The 15,129-nt window shown below is 29.4% G+C and overlaps 4 protein-coding genes across 6 annotated transcripts in view; 2 read left to right on the forward strand and 2 right to left on the reverse strand.

Annotated features, from left to right (window-relative positions):
- Window positions 1–12,956, reverse strand: part of Polr2h (polymerase (RNA) II (DNA directed) polypeptide H) — a 129,660-nt gene extending 116,704 nt beyond the window's left edge. The window contains exon 1 of the mRNA NM_001162344.2: window positions 12,718–12,956. Coding sequence (NP_001155816.1) covers window positions 12,718–12,793 — 76 coding nt within the window. The 5' untranslated portion in view covers window positions 12,794–12,956. The remainder of the gene's footprint in view (window positions 1–12,717) is intronic.
- Denr (density-regulated protein) lies at window positions 518–2,237 on the reverse strand. Of its 2 annotated transcripts, none has more exon segments than NM_001162069.2 (3): window positions 518–1,251; window positions 1,325–1,619; window positions 2,116–2,237. In NM_001162069.2, coding segments are annotated over 2 exon segments (525 nt in total). In that variant the 5' UTR covers window positions 1,595–1,619; window positions 2,116–2,237; the 3' UTR covers window positions 518–996.
- On the forward strand, window positions 2,381–5,182 carry LOC100167434 (replication factor C subunit 4). The gene is made up of 2 exons (XM_001948599.5): window positions 2,381–2,650; window positions 4,001–5,182. Exon 2 carries the CDS (start codon window positions 4,015–4,017, stop codon window positions 5,092–5,094), a length of 1,080 nt encoding a protein of 359 aa, XP_001948634.1. The 5' UTR covers window positions 2,381–2,650; window positions 4,001–4,014; the 3' UTR covers window positions 5,095–5,182.
- A 58-nt stretch (window positions 12,957–13,014) lies between the features above and the next one.
- Window positions 13,015–15,129, forward strand: part of LOC100165059 (protein UBASH3A homolog) — a 10,708-nt gene continuing 8,593 nt past the window's right edge. The window contains exons 1-4 of one of the 2 annotated variants that reach the window (XM_001947131.5): window positions 13,016–13,302; window positions 13,376–13,541; window positions 13,611–13,851; window positions 13,942–14,140. In XM_001947131.5, the coding sequence (XP_001947166.2) occupies window positions 13,429–13,541; window positions 13,611–13,851; window positions 13,942–14,140 (553 nt within the window). In that variant the 5' untranslated portion in view covers window positions 13,016–13,302; window positions 13,376–13,428. Of the gene's footprint in view, window positions 13,542–13,610; window positions 13,852–13,941; window positions 14,141–15,129 lie in introns of both variants that reach the window. The other variant, XM_029488623.1, reaches the window with a different exon arrangement.

A 15,129-nucleotide genomic window follows, 5' to 3' on the forward strand; every position in this document is an offset into this window, starting at 1 on the left:
CCGATAGACAGAAGTTTTTAACTTAAAATATGCAATCGTGATTAAAATAAAAGCTGATTTAATATAAATTTATAGCCATGAATTAAGAAAAAAAATCGGAATGTACCTGTGGGGAAACAGTATACAAGCATGCCTCATACTGTTCATATAGAAATGGTGTATGAATAGGTGGCACATAGAGTAGCTCGTACATTTCCCTGATACAGTACCTTCTAAATCATAAGAGGTCAGCATGGTTCTCTGTCATTGCCTGTTCATTATTTCCAGTCTACTCTTATCTTAGCCCATGGTTATATTATACTCTGTTCAAGATAAGAAACGCAAACAGCAGCCGACTTATGCGCAGGGGTATACTACAAAACAGGTATATTATAGATTGGTGACTTGGTGGGGTGGACAAAGGGGTGTTACCTGAATGCCGCCAACGAAAACTGGTCGCCGTCGTTTGCGTTTCTTATCTTGAACAGATTATACTTATAACCAACGATTGATGAAATAAGATTTTATTAAATTCAAATTTCGTAGATTATCAACATGGTTTATTTTTTGAAACTTATTTTCATCATACAGATCATATTATGTTCTCTATGGTATAATGAATTTAAAATTATTATTTTTTTAGAGTATGATAAGGAAAACCTTATATTACTAATTAGTAATTACAATTTTACTTCATTGCAGAACATATTAATATAACTTGCTCGTTATCTATTTACGTAAATTAAAAAAAAATTATATTATTGTTGGTTAGTCAATAAAATGTCAGTCAACTTTTACTTTTTTTGAAGAAGAGGACAAGGGAATTGTTTACATAATAAAAAATTAAATAACAAATAGGTGAATGGTAATAATATATATCCCATAGAAATATATTTATTACATACATTTAAATATTCCAGGTGACAACAACGAAGATTAAATATTGACTTAGGCCAGGCAAAACTTCAATGGCTGAATAGTTTGTTTCACATTGAAAATAAATACATTTTATTGCGATCACCGTTTAAGATCTCCAAGGTCTTCAATGTAATCTTCATCAATTTCAGGCCATTTTTCAGGTATTATATCAAACAGGTCATCTTTGACATCACCTTGTATGACAATTTCATCCTCGCCTGTAACGCTTGATCCACAAGCAAATTTAGTACCAAAAAATTTAGCCGCAACTTTTAAATCAATGTTAAATGTACTCAAGCCAGTTACGACAGTAACAGATTTCTTTTTGCCTCTTGGTGCTCTGGATAAACATACCTAAACAATGTCAATAAATACATAAATTAACTATTTTTGAGTTAATGTAAATGTTATTTTGAAGTCTGCTTACTTGTTTGGGCCCATCATCTTTCTTCTTTGACTTAACCATACCTTTTCCACCACGTTTTTGGCGTTTTTTCTCATCGGAGTCATCACCTCCAGCAGTCCCACTACATGTCATAATTCTATTAAACTCATCAGGTAAATACTTTTCAAGCCATTCCCGGCAACGATCTGTGTCTGAGGAAAAGTCACAGTATTCTGGAGGAAGTGAACAGTTACCGCAATAAAACACTTTCAGAGGATATGAAGGTTTGGAATTTGATTCTTCTTCTGCCATGTTTTGTTAAGAATAATTTTGTTACCTACAAAAACAAATATACGTTATAATTAATTATTAACCTTATATTGAAATTCTAATAATGTTGTGTATTTTATAAATATTGAGCTATTAAAATATTTTCTTATTATTAACTATTTAAAAAAAAAAAATCAAAACTTGGATTAATAATTTTAGGATACACATAAAACAAAAAACCTAACTGTCTACAGTTAATTAATATGCAGATTGAGAACGACTTATAAACAATTTCAAAACTATCTAAATAAAAAGTTTCACACTTCATCACCGTGTGCAAAGTATTTTCCTCGTGAGCTTTGAATTTTAGTATATTATGTTAAAAATGATCATAATCATTGCACTGAGTGGAACATTTTATTTTTATTTTTTGGAAAATTTTAAAAATTGTTGAGGGATCTAAGCCCCCTTATCACTATTTGGGTCACTACCAAATTGCTAAACATATAGTATAATGATATAATACTTAGAAGCAATATGACTTAAGAATATCATTTACTTACTTTAAACGGTGTATATTTTATGTACAATTATTTACAAAGTCTAATGAAGTTTCAATGATGAATGATTACAGACTAAAAATTTAAAAAAGAATAGGGTTTAAGTTGAAAACAATTGTATATTTGTGTAATAATAATTAATACAGAATTTCAATACAGTCTTATCAATTTGAAATGATCATAATCAAGACCGTGGTATAATTTATTATGAACATAACCTAAAGTATGACAACATGAACAATACATTTTACATGGAACATGGAACATTTTTTTGGCGGTAAATCTACAAAACACTATCTACTATCACTCAAATAGTCAAATACAACTCAATAGGTAATACACAAATTTGTATCATACTTATTCCGTCTTCGGGACTTAAGCATTCTGGGGCTCTGCGCTACGTACTTGAACGGACGCATGCAACATTCATCAGCAGTACGCCCTGAATTCTTCATTCCAATTTTCATAGTTTGAATGTCAAGACATTCGGAATTAGCGACAGACGGACTCTTGTGAAGTTTTTGATCACTTGGAATTTGTAAGTAATAAACAATAATTATTAAATACCTACCAATAATCGTCTGTTTGAAGTTTCACATTAATAGACATTAATAATTGCCAGGATGGCATATGACAGGCATGATTGGCTACAACTTCAAAGCTTGTCCTTTAAAACAATTTCTAAGATCTTCGTATTGAACACCATAAAATGGATGTCAGTCTTTGCTATTATGGTTTTGGAATGTATGTTATTAAATACGTGTAGGTATATAGATTATAGGTACCTAATGGACTTTTATATATTTATTCATTTATTTATATTCATGTGCAGACTGTGTCCATTTACAGCATTTTTACATTAAGTGGATTCCATGGTTAATTTTTTTATTCATCGTTTTTAGCAATGTGGATCCAACTAGTATTTTTCTCTGTCATAATCCACAATTCATGATCAAACAATTATAAGGAATTCTACAATATATTTAGATACCATAAAAGTCTGTAAAATCAGTTTTGTTTTGAAATTTGGTTTAACAATGGTTAATAAGTATTAAACTTTAAATCAAACAGATATATAAAACAGAATTTATTTTTTCCAATTAGAGATGTTTTACATAAATAATAACAATAATTTAAGTATGTTAAGAATTAAGATAGAATATTTGCAATCATAGATACTATCATACACGATCATCAATTATTAAAATAATACAATGATTTTGGGAAAAAATGTACTATCGGTATTCGGTATATATAGAAATCTTCATCATGTCTCTAAAATCTTAGTATTTTTTTTTCCCTCATAATTCATATCTTCATAATTAACGACTAGTTTGCCAAATCAATTAGAGAAGACATTGATACCAATAATGAACAAATATATTATACCAGGTTCCATGTATTTTTCAGAATGCTTATAGTAATTAAATTTGTAAGAACTAGGATTTCCGCATATTTAAGTTACGTTGATACAATTTATTGAATCCTAACTCAGAGAACCACACATTAAATGTGGAGATAATTTAGGATAGTAGTTACTCAAACATAGACATATAAACGTACCATTAAAGGTTTTATGTCAATCATTTGTAGTGCAATTTTATAAGATGGACTAGTGAATTTTAATTTTTAATGAACCATGATATTGTGTTTTACATTTTAGGATTTAAAATGTTTAGAAATAATTGGTTTGTTATTATTTGCAATATACTTTTGTATTAATAAAATATTAAAAAAAAATTTATAAAACATACATTAATTGTTACCGATACTTTTTGTAGTTTGGATAGTGTTAGTATAATCCGTATTCCTTCCCATTAAATATTAATTATCTTTTAATAATTACTATTTAAATATTTTATATTAATATAATTTTCTTATATTATAGGAATTATTATTGTTATGGATTCTTTTCTAAAAACCGGAAAAATCAACCAAGATCAACAATCAACTAGCAGTGGTCTCAAGAGTAAAGATGGATCACGAGGAATTTCTAACAGCACCACACCTTGGGTGGAGAAATATCGACCTCGTACAGTTGATGAGGTATCTGAGCAGTCAGAGATTGTTGCAGTACTTAAACAATGTTTAGAACAAGGTGCCGATATGCCTCACTTATTGTTTTATGGACCGCCTGGAACTGGTAAAACTAGTACCATAATTGCAGCTGCCCGCCAGCTATTTGGAGATATGTACAAAAACCGAATGCTTGAACTTAATGCATCTGATGATCGTGGTATTCAAGTTATTCGAGATAAAGTTAAAACTTTTGCACAGCTTACTGCTTCTGACCGAAGACCAGATGGTAAACCTTGTCCGCCGTTTAAAATTGTTGTGTTAGACGAAGCTGACTCAATGACAGCACCTGCCCAAGCAGCGCTTAGGCGTACCATTGAACGAGAGACGAAGACTACTAGATTTTGCCTTATTTGCAATTATGTGAGTTGCATTATTGACCCATTGACGTCCCGTTGCTCCAAATTCAGATTCAAACCTTTATCACATGAGATAATGCTAACTCGTCTTGAGCACATATGTAAAGAAGAAGGAGTAAAATGTGCACCACGGGTGCTGGCACGATTGGTTGATGCTTCCGGTGGAGATATGCGTAGAGCAATTACATCACTCCAAAGCACAGCTAGATTGAAAGGAGAAGTTGGTATTGAAGAAGTAGATGTACTAGAAGTTGTTGGCACTGTTCCAGACATCTGGTTAGATCGTATGATAGATATGGGTCGCATGTACGACTATCAAAAAATGGATGGTTTTGTGGAAGATCTTATATTTGAGGCATATTCAGCATCTCAGATTTTAGAGCAATTGCATGATAAAATAGTGTTTTCAACAGATTTAAAAGACAATCAAAAGGCAATAATTTGTAAATCTATTAGTATTTGTGCTTATAGACTACAAGAAGGTTGTAGTGAATATGTCACTCTTTTAAATCTATTATGTTCAGTTGCTAAAGCATTAAAAGGTTAAAGTCATAGAGACGCATTGTAATTTTTTTTTCATATTTATTAAATTCATATTTTTATTTTGAACTATAAAATAAAAAGTATATACAGGATATCAATATATTTTTAATCCTATATTTTAATAACCCATACATTACTTTCCACAACTACACAATGCAATTCCATTACAATCACTGTTGCTTTTTATAAGTATTTGAGTAATTACTTACAATTTTTATATGTAAATTTATCACAATATATAATATGAACTACCATAAATTTACAATAAATATGATGTCAATTGCAACACAATAATCAATATGTAGTATGCATAGGCCTATAAAATTATAAAATCTTTTATAGGTGTATGGTAGTATGTATAGATAAAAATTTAAATAAAAACTAAATAAGGAAATCTCAGCCCTTATAAGGTACCTAAGTAATATTCCTTCTAGACCTTAGTTCTAGTTTATGACTGAAATTTAATACAGTATTTTAGTACTCAATATTCAATGGTATGGAAATCTTATAAACACTATATTCTCCTTATTAAAGTGTGTAAGTGATGAGTGGTTGGATATTATATGTAGGTACTATGGAAGCCGGAAGGGACTGAAGCATGCCATGTTTTAAGGAGTAATGTTTAGGCATTTAATATTACAAATAAATTTTGGTTGTGTCAATGTTTGAGAAGTAAATCTTCGGATAAAGGTATATTATTTTTTTTCTATACTCTATACAGGGTGAATCTTATGCCATTGTACGCGGGGTTTTTAACGATTATGGATGGATGACATAGAATTTCGTTAAAACCACGTCTATAGATAGAATTTCAACAAAAAAAAAGGGTGCCCGGTAAAGTAAAAAAGTTCCAAATAATGAATATGAATGTGGTGGTGAATCGGATCAATATGATTGCTCTACAATTTTAAATGAAGTAATTGTAAATAAATAAATGAGGTAATGAAGTCCATAGACGGATCCAGGGGGGGGGAGGGGGCTAGAGGCCTAGCCCCCCCAGACATATTTTTTTATAAATATAAATATTATATATTAAATAAACAAAATCTAAACTTTTTTTTCACATTGTCGCTTTTTATATTAAATAATCAATAATTTATCTACTATTATGACAGCATTTTAAATTAAGAATAAAGTATAATATTTTATTATAATAATTGTATTTGTGTTGTAAAAAAATTGTTGGGCCCCCCCTCAGATCTTTGTTCAGGATCCGTGCCTGATGAAGTCTAGTACATGTTCAGACTATTCAGTGTTATTGTTTTGTTAATATTCATTCAAACTTAGTTAGAAAATAAAGTAACCGAGCTGTGTAATTTAAATCGATTTGAGAATAATACTGTGGCTGACTTTTCTTCAGCTTCACAGCAGGTAATACTTCTTGAATAAAATAAAAATAGTTTTTATAATATTAATGCTTGCAATTTGCATTTAGTTTTGCTTTTGAAATTTTATTCTGAATTATTTTTAGTGTAGTTCATCTTAAATTAAATATTATATCTTAATTCGGTAGGTACCGATCTAAACTATAAATATATAAACAAATTTTAAAATCCATACATTGTATTATGTATTTACATATTTAAAAAAAATAAATGATTATTTAATGTTTTGATACAATTATTGAATTATGTATCTTAATTAATAATTATATGTCAAACACTTTATGTAATATCCAAAAAAAAATGCACATTGCTAGACTGATTTTACTAGCCATTTAAGCCTCAAATTATTAATTTTTTTCCATAATAATTAATAAGTATCTTAGGACCATTATACGCAAACTAGCACCCACCATTAAAAAAAAACCTAGATCCACCCCTGTATAGGCAATCAAAAAGTCACTCCCAAGTGACGTACAGGTCTGCTGTGTGGTCCCACCGACGCTTCGGGTGTGTGCGACACCGAGTCGAGAAAAGGTGTTAAAAACGAGACTGATATCTATGTATGCATTACTAGGTGACGAAGGGGAGGTGCAATAATCAGGAAAGTAAAAGTGGGGAATATATTTAACAAGAACAATAATATACGGTAAAGTATTAGCAGGAAAATTATTACACAGGAAACTGATATTCCGGAAATATATTTTGGGGAAAATAAATTTCAGGAAATTATTCTCTGGAAGAATATTACGTGGGAAAATTAAGTTCAGGAAACATTTTTTTGGTTAAATATTTCTCAAGAAAGTATTGAACTGGAACGATATTACATAGGAAGATATATTTCTGGAAAATTTTTTTCCAGTATTAACTAAAAAGATATAACACAATAAAATTTCATTCAGGACAGTTTTTAACTGGAAAGATATTACACCTGAAATTAAAATTAAGGAAAATATTAAACAGGAAAGTATTTTACCTACTGGAAAGATATTAATAGGAAGCTGAAATTTGGGAAATGTGCTTTTGCCGGGATTGTTCAAACATAAGGTAACATATAGGCAACTCTTGAGCCATGAAATAATCTTCCTTGCCCGCCGCTTGTCATACTTATACTTGTATAATATAGGTTATAGGTATATATGTAAAAAAATGATTGGGCCAGTACTGTACGTTTCAAAAATAGTATGCGATCGACCCGGTTCAATTTTTATATTTAATATTTTTTTTTTTTTTTTTTTTTTTTTATATTTGTTCATTGTAACGACCTCAAGGTCTTTGACAATGCTTATCACAAGTGGGTAGTAGGGAGATCATGTGATCTATTTATCAATGTATATATCACTATATGCATGATACTACCCCCCTTCTCAAAGAGGAGACATGTGCGGTCTTCACTCCCAGTGGAGTGGGACCTAGTTGGAAACCGGATGACGCAATCGGACGACAGCACGGGGAAAATGGTGACTGCGTAGAATCACACACATTTTTTGCACTTTGCTATGAATCGAACCGATGACTGTGTGAGTCGTAAGTCAACTGTGTGACCACTGCCGCACTTCCGGCCCCAATATTAATATAATATTATAATTACCATAATATGAAATTAATATTTTACTTTCGTATAACTATATACTACTTATATAACTAGCTGTTTGTCGTATTGATATAATATTATAAAGTAACTATACTACTTACTTACAATCTTAATGATATCTAACAACTTTATTAGCTTTAAATATTATAAAATTCTTGTGTATATGATAACAATATATTAATATGTACCTAATCTGAAGAATCTAAAAATTATTTATAAGTTATATTATTAAGAGGATCGGTGGTGGACAATTATTTTAGCCAAAACATACTAATCTTAATTTCATCATACTGATCGGCTTAGTACTGCGATGATACTTTTTAAAACTGATTTGAGTTTGCTATTATGTCTAGTTGAGATTGGTCAGTCTACATTTCTCAATTTCACCCCACCCCTCCCTCCAACAACTATAAATTTAGTTTGAATGTTTTTAAATTTCGGAATTTTCAAACGTTGATTATTCGGAATTTAAATCAGAAATCTTTAAATGTGGACTGACCGACCTCAAGTAAACATTATAACGAGTTCAGATCATTTTTCTGAACAATTATAGCATAGCATTATTATAGGTCGATCGGTAGTATGGAACCAAATACATACAAATGTGAAATGAGCATAAATTGTTTACCGTTCACTCGCCCAACGCTACTGAGCGCAGTGACTTGTTCATGCGCGTGCGGGAACGCTCTGCTATTTCTTTTACACTCAGTCACACACACACTAATGATCACTTATACTACTTACACATTTACAAGACTCGCATGCATGCAATTTGAAAATTGCCTAATTCGAACTCTTTAAAAACTGTCCGCCACCGATCCCCTTAAGGTGGTTTCACACGAAGCGAATGTTCACGTAGCGAACGTGATTTTAATTCCCAGCGGTTTATAATCGCTCATTTGATTTCGGTTTCACACTAGACGATTAATCGCTCGATGCAAATGACCTGCAAACATTATTTCCCGCCAAAAATTCAAAAAATGTTGTCTTGTTTTGAGCTGTTTACAGACATTATTGATTTTGAATTATTTAAGTTTTTAGTTTCTGAGCGGAGCGATGATAAGTACCCATAGCTGTTTAATTTTGAGCGAATATTCGCGGCGATTTAAAATACGCTGCGTGTGAAACCACCTTTAATGAACGAGATTTAATAGATATTGCAACTTTTTATTGATATTAGGTAAACCAAATTTGATCAAATAATGTATACATTAATCGGGCTAATATTACAATCATTTTCTTTAATTTTTATATTAAAACTTGTTGCCTTTTTCAACGATGTTTCAATTTTTGTAGATTTGTTGACGTGATTTTGACGTGATAAAATTACTAACTATTAATTAGCTTAGCATTTTTAAACTAAATTTATGAAGTCATCAGAAAACTCACAAATTTGGAAAAATTAAATAGCCTACAATTACATAATAGTTTAAAGATATTTTGTGAATTTGAAAATATTTTGATGAATATTTCAAGTCCCAATAGGAAAATAGTAAAAGATTAATTTAAATATGTCTTATGGAAAAAAAATTAAAAATATAAAACTGAAAATTAACTTTCGAGATATGGCAGGAAATCAAAATGTTAATTTAGATATAATGCCAACATTTTAAAATTATTTTAAATATGCACCGACAGCAAGTATAGACGTATTGAACGTACTTTTTCATTAAATAAACTGCATATTTTAAGTGACTGCAGACGAAACATTTTACGGATATACAATTTAGAAAAAATGTAAACACATATTATACATTTTAATTCAGAAAAATAATATATTTGAATTTTAAAATTTTTTTTAATTTAAGAATTATGTAATTTGTTAATGTCCGTCATGCTATTTAAGTAAGTAATTAACAATTATATATTTTATACAACACTCACACTAATGTTCACTTACTACGCACACAACGTCAACGTGTAACACTGAAAAACTAGAAATTGCCTACCTACAACTCCTTGATTACGGCCGGTACCCAATCGCCTTAAAATGTTTTAATAAAGTATAATATTATACTATTTTGATAATCAAAATTGTTAACATAAAAAGATATAAAAATAAATACTTGCTTTATATTATTATAATTATTATTATTATTAAAAACAATTAAACTGTTCATGGTAATACAATTTAAAATACTGTTTAATTTGAATTTGAATTTGTTTCAAGAGATTAGTGATGGGAGATTAGAAAGGTTGAATGAATAGTGAATACTAAATAGTTTGCACACACAGTTATCACTAAAAAAGTGTTAACGTTTGAAAATATTTATATAGATAATATTTTAAACTAATAAATAATTAATAAAATTATTAAAATGTACAATAAAAACTTAAAGCGAGACTTAAACTTTAAAGGGATATATTATGTTTAGGACAAGTTAGTAAATTGATACCTAATCTTCAATATTTACTAGGTAATTCGCTCACCATATTTGTATCAAATTTAGTTGTTAAAATTATCAGTTCTATATTATTATAAGAGACTAATAGTTGGTAAATATACTAATACATAAGTGCTGGGTATATAAAAAAAATATTTTTATGAAAAAATAATCATGATTTATCTGTATTTCTACACTTTTACGTTTTTACTACATTTGTTTAACGATTGATTGCCTACTAGAAGTAACCAATTGAACTCAAATTAACTTTTAATTTTTATTATTAATATTACCTAGGTCTTTTAATAAAAACTTAAGAACTAGCATATCCTTACTTATGTTTTATGCTTATATTTACAAGACATATACCTTACTACACAAAGTATTTGTAGAACTGGCTTTTAAAATTACTAGATTTACCTAAATAGAAGAAAATGTATAAAAGTTAGGTATTAATTGATAGATCAAAAATGGATACAATTCTGTATTAGCGAGTACTTGGGTAATATATTTTATACATAAAATGCAATCAAGTTGTATTAAAACTATTAAATTACTTACCACCAGAATGTTATTATTGTCAACAACAATATAATAAATATGTAAACAAAATCATCCCCTTGGGTAGGTTTAATAACAATATTTAGCTACAAAAGCATTTGTAACATTTTAATAATGCGCTTCAATGTTTTTTCCTGAATTAAAAAATTTAAATTAATAAAAAAGTTATCATAAGTACATATGTACCTATAGCAAGATTATAATAAAAATGTAAATTATAGGTACGCTAAAAAAATAATTCAAAATCCTTCATTTTTGTACATAGTAAAAAACCAAGTTTACAGTTTTCAAAGCCTTCTTTCATAACTTTAAACTTAGCTTTATGTTGCACTAGAAATTAATAAAATATTATGGTTTTACTCCTTTGATTCTCAACCTATTTCGACACCTATATAATACATGAAGATGTGTAACCATATGACCAAAATATAGAATAATCTTAATGACTTAAAATTAGATTTTAGAAGGTAAACATGAGCAACTTTTATTTTATTAAAAATAATAAACAAATATTATATTTTAGTAGTAGGTTAGATTAAGTCATTAAGAGGAGGCTTATTTTAACCTGTTGTGTAGTCTCCGTCTTACAAACGTACAACATTGCAAATCTGCGTTCAGCTAACCAATTTTGTATTATTAGCTTAAATAATAATAGTAGTCAAGTGACTTAAATTATTATCAAATTTAAAGGTAAGAATATCACTAAGGTATCACACAAGCTTTTATTGATATTTAAATTTAAAACTAGTTATGAGCATTTTAAAATTGTAATATTTTACATAGTTACGGGTTGGAGTTTTCTTAAGTGGAGATTTTTACAAATTAAAAAAATTAATATTATGTAATGAGTAATGACTAATAACAAAGCCAAAAAAAAAAAATATTTATTTTAAAATTTTGAATCTGGTTGTTTTACAAAATTGGGTAATTCGAGGGACGATGGAAAGAGAGAGGCTCATAATATTATCTACATACCACTGCTGTACTTTACCGTATTTTGTGAAGTCGTTTTATCCATAATAAATCCTAATAATTATTTATGAGTTCACATTACCCGGCTATTGATAACTGGAAGAGCATTTCAACAGCTTTTGTCAATAGTCAAGGGTATTTAATGTGGAAAGTGGTGATTGGGGATCATTAATATATTGGATCGGCAGTAATGGTGTTTACACAAGGATCAAGACAGTAGTAAGACTTCATTTAAAACAATTTAATGTATTTTTCTGTTCCACAGGATTTTACATCACCTATACCTTATGGTAACATGTCCAAATGTCAAACTGGTTAACAACCACTGGTTTATACTTAAACAAGTCCCAAGAACAGCTATTGACCAGTGTTATTGGACCACTTTTACACTATCAAAAAATCCACTGTTCAATCCAACATGACTAAAAGTCACCAACATGTTTAACTTTTATATTTTACTAATGAATTATTAGTATGGTAATCCTAATTATAACCAGCAGATTAACCTATAGTACTATAATATCTATTTAAACTAATTAATAAACAAATATATAATATTATGTAGAAAAAAATCATGAGTAGTTTAAACTGATACTTTAGTGGGAAATATTTAAAGCATAATTAAACTTTAACTGGCAATCGCCCAATATCCATAAAGGCTAAACTTTATATGATATCTGTGGACTAAACACACCAGCATTATTATAATATAATAAATAAATAGTTATGTTTACCTCGATCAAATTGTTTGCCATTTGGATCTATGTCTTTTACATTGAAGATATCTTCAAAAACCATTCCTTGAGCCATTTTTCCAGTAAGTTGGTTTTAAACTTTTCAATACTATATTACTATTTAGTATAAAGGTAAAGAATTCAGATTTCAGAATTGAGCGTGTTGAGCGCGATTGCAATTCGCAGCCACAAGACAACAGAGACAACCGCTAACGCTTAAATTACATGAAGATGTTATCAGAAACGTCAACATAAATGATAAAAAAAAGTGTAAATAAATATTTTTCGAATAACCTCAAACTCGAAAAATGTATTTATTTACTATTTTGGCGTTATCCGTGTTGTATGTGATTGAATAAAGTATGGTGTTATCGTAGTTTTCGTGGCTGTCGGTCGTCGGAGTCCCGGTACTGGTGGTCGGCGGACTGCGATATTATAATTTATAGCACAGAATAGATGAAATAATATAATATATTCTGTGTTAATAGTAAATAGAATATAGTCCATATCGAATATGGTGTGTCTGTGTGCTAGACGGTAGTGTGCTACTCAAACTCGATACTCGTACTCACTACTTGTTTGTCGGTAACGAATATTTCACTATTTTAGTATTAATTGTATGTTTTTCAATGCTCGAAATCAAACAAATTCTGTCTAGTTGAACTTACAACGATACAACCCCCCTACACTGCAACTCTTAACTAAATTATAATGGCTATGCTTCCACCTCGGAAAACGAAGACCGTGTCAACTGAAAAGAGTTGTAAACATTCAATGACGCCCCTTGAAACCCTTTTACAAATGGGGTTCCCCCAAAATCGAACGTAAGATAAACTGTTTGGTACTATTAAATATCAATATCATACATATTAAGTAATATTTTATTTTAATAGAGAAAAAGCATTAGCAGCTACCGGCAATAGAGGAGTCCAATTAGCTGCCGATTGGCTCTTGGCTCATGTCAATGATACTTCATTAGATTCCAGCACTAGTAGAGAGTATATCCTCTATGCCTGTCCAAGTGGATCATTTATGTATGAGTTAAGGGAATTTTGGAATAAATCAGCAAATAAGTGTGGACGTAATGGTGCTCATAATTTTTTGCCACATATTACTCTAGTATCCTTTTTTCAGGTACTTATGAATTATTTAGTATACTTATAACTATGGAACATCTAAATCAAATATTTAAACTAAGTTAAATTATATAAATATTGTTTACAGGTACCTGATGAATATGCCAATACACTAGTATCTATACTAAAAAATGTTTTAGATGAAGTCATTAAAGAAATGACAGTCAATGACTTTCATTTAGAAACTTACACTTCATCAAATTTTATGGGGTTTTTTTTATCTGATCAAGGATCAAGCTTTTTAAAAAAAATTGCAGTACTGTATGCAGAAAGAATCACAGAGCTTGGTAAATTTAAGTCATTATATATATTTTTTAATAAAACGTATTATTTATAATTTTAATGAATACAAAAAAAATTGCCATAGGAATTAAACAGCGATGAGAATTATTTAGAAGGAAAGTGGTTGCATCTAGCATTTTGATATCTAAATTTATTATAATAGAGTAGAGATTTGTACCATGGGCCTCATGTATCTGGGTCTAATGTTTATTCCTTCCTTAATAAATGGTAATTATATTAAGAATTAATTTGTGGAAGAAATTATAGTCACTAGTTCCACAAAGTTTAAATATATTGACAGTTAGAAGTTTTGAACAATAAAATCACTCATGAATTTATAATTAAAAAATGTAATTTAGTCTATCAAAATAACAATTTTTGATTTTTTAAAATTTTATTTTTAAAATTTCAATTTGGTATAAAAGTTAAAGTTAGTGTCATTTTTCAATAAATATTGTTTAGAATTTAATGGTGTAGTCCAGCGGTTCCCAAACTGTGTGGCGCGCCACCCAAAGGAGGCGCGAGCACTTAACAAGGGCGGTGCGGTTGGAATTTTATACATATTGTTATTTTTAGATCAATTTTATGTCCGATAAAAATTTTGTAGAAACGATTATCATATCTTATCCATACACGACACACGTTTATTACAAAATAATTACAGTTCAGTATTATAACTGTCGTATTCTCGTAGTTACGTAGTGTGTAATATATGAGCGTACATTTTTATAACTTTATTCGTAATACTTTATTTTATTTCGTGCTATTTTTCAATCATTAATATGGAAAAATTTCTTAATATTGAATCGAAACGTAAACAAAATAAGGACAACTGTAAAGAAGAAATAAACGTAAGCTTAGAAAATATGATAATAATTACTTAGATTTTGGGTTTACTTACATTACAATAGATAACGAAGATGTCCTAAGTGTATTATTTGTTTGAAAGTATTAGCTGCTGATAGTATGGTACCCAACAAACTAAACATCATTT

The sequence above is a fragment of the Acyrthosiphon pisum genome, chromosome A1 (genome assembly GCF_005508785.2).
Source record: "Acyrthosiphon pisum isolate AL4f chromosome A1, pea_aphid_22Mar2018_4r6ur, whole genome shotgun sequence".
NCBI classification, from domain to species: Eukaryota; Metazoa; Arthropoda; class Insecta; order Hemiptera; family Aphididae; genus Acyrthosiphon; species Acyrthosiphon pisum.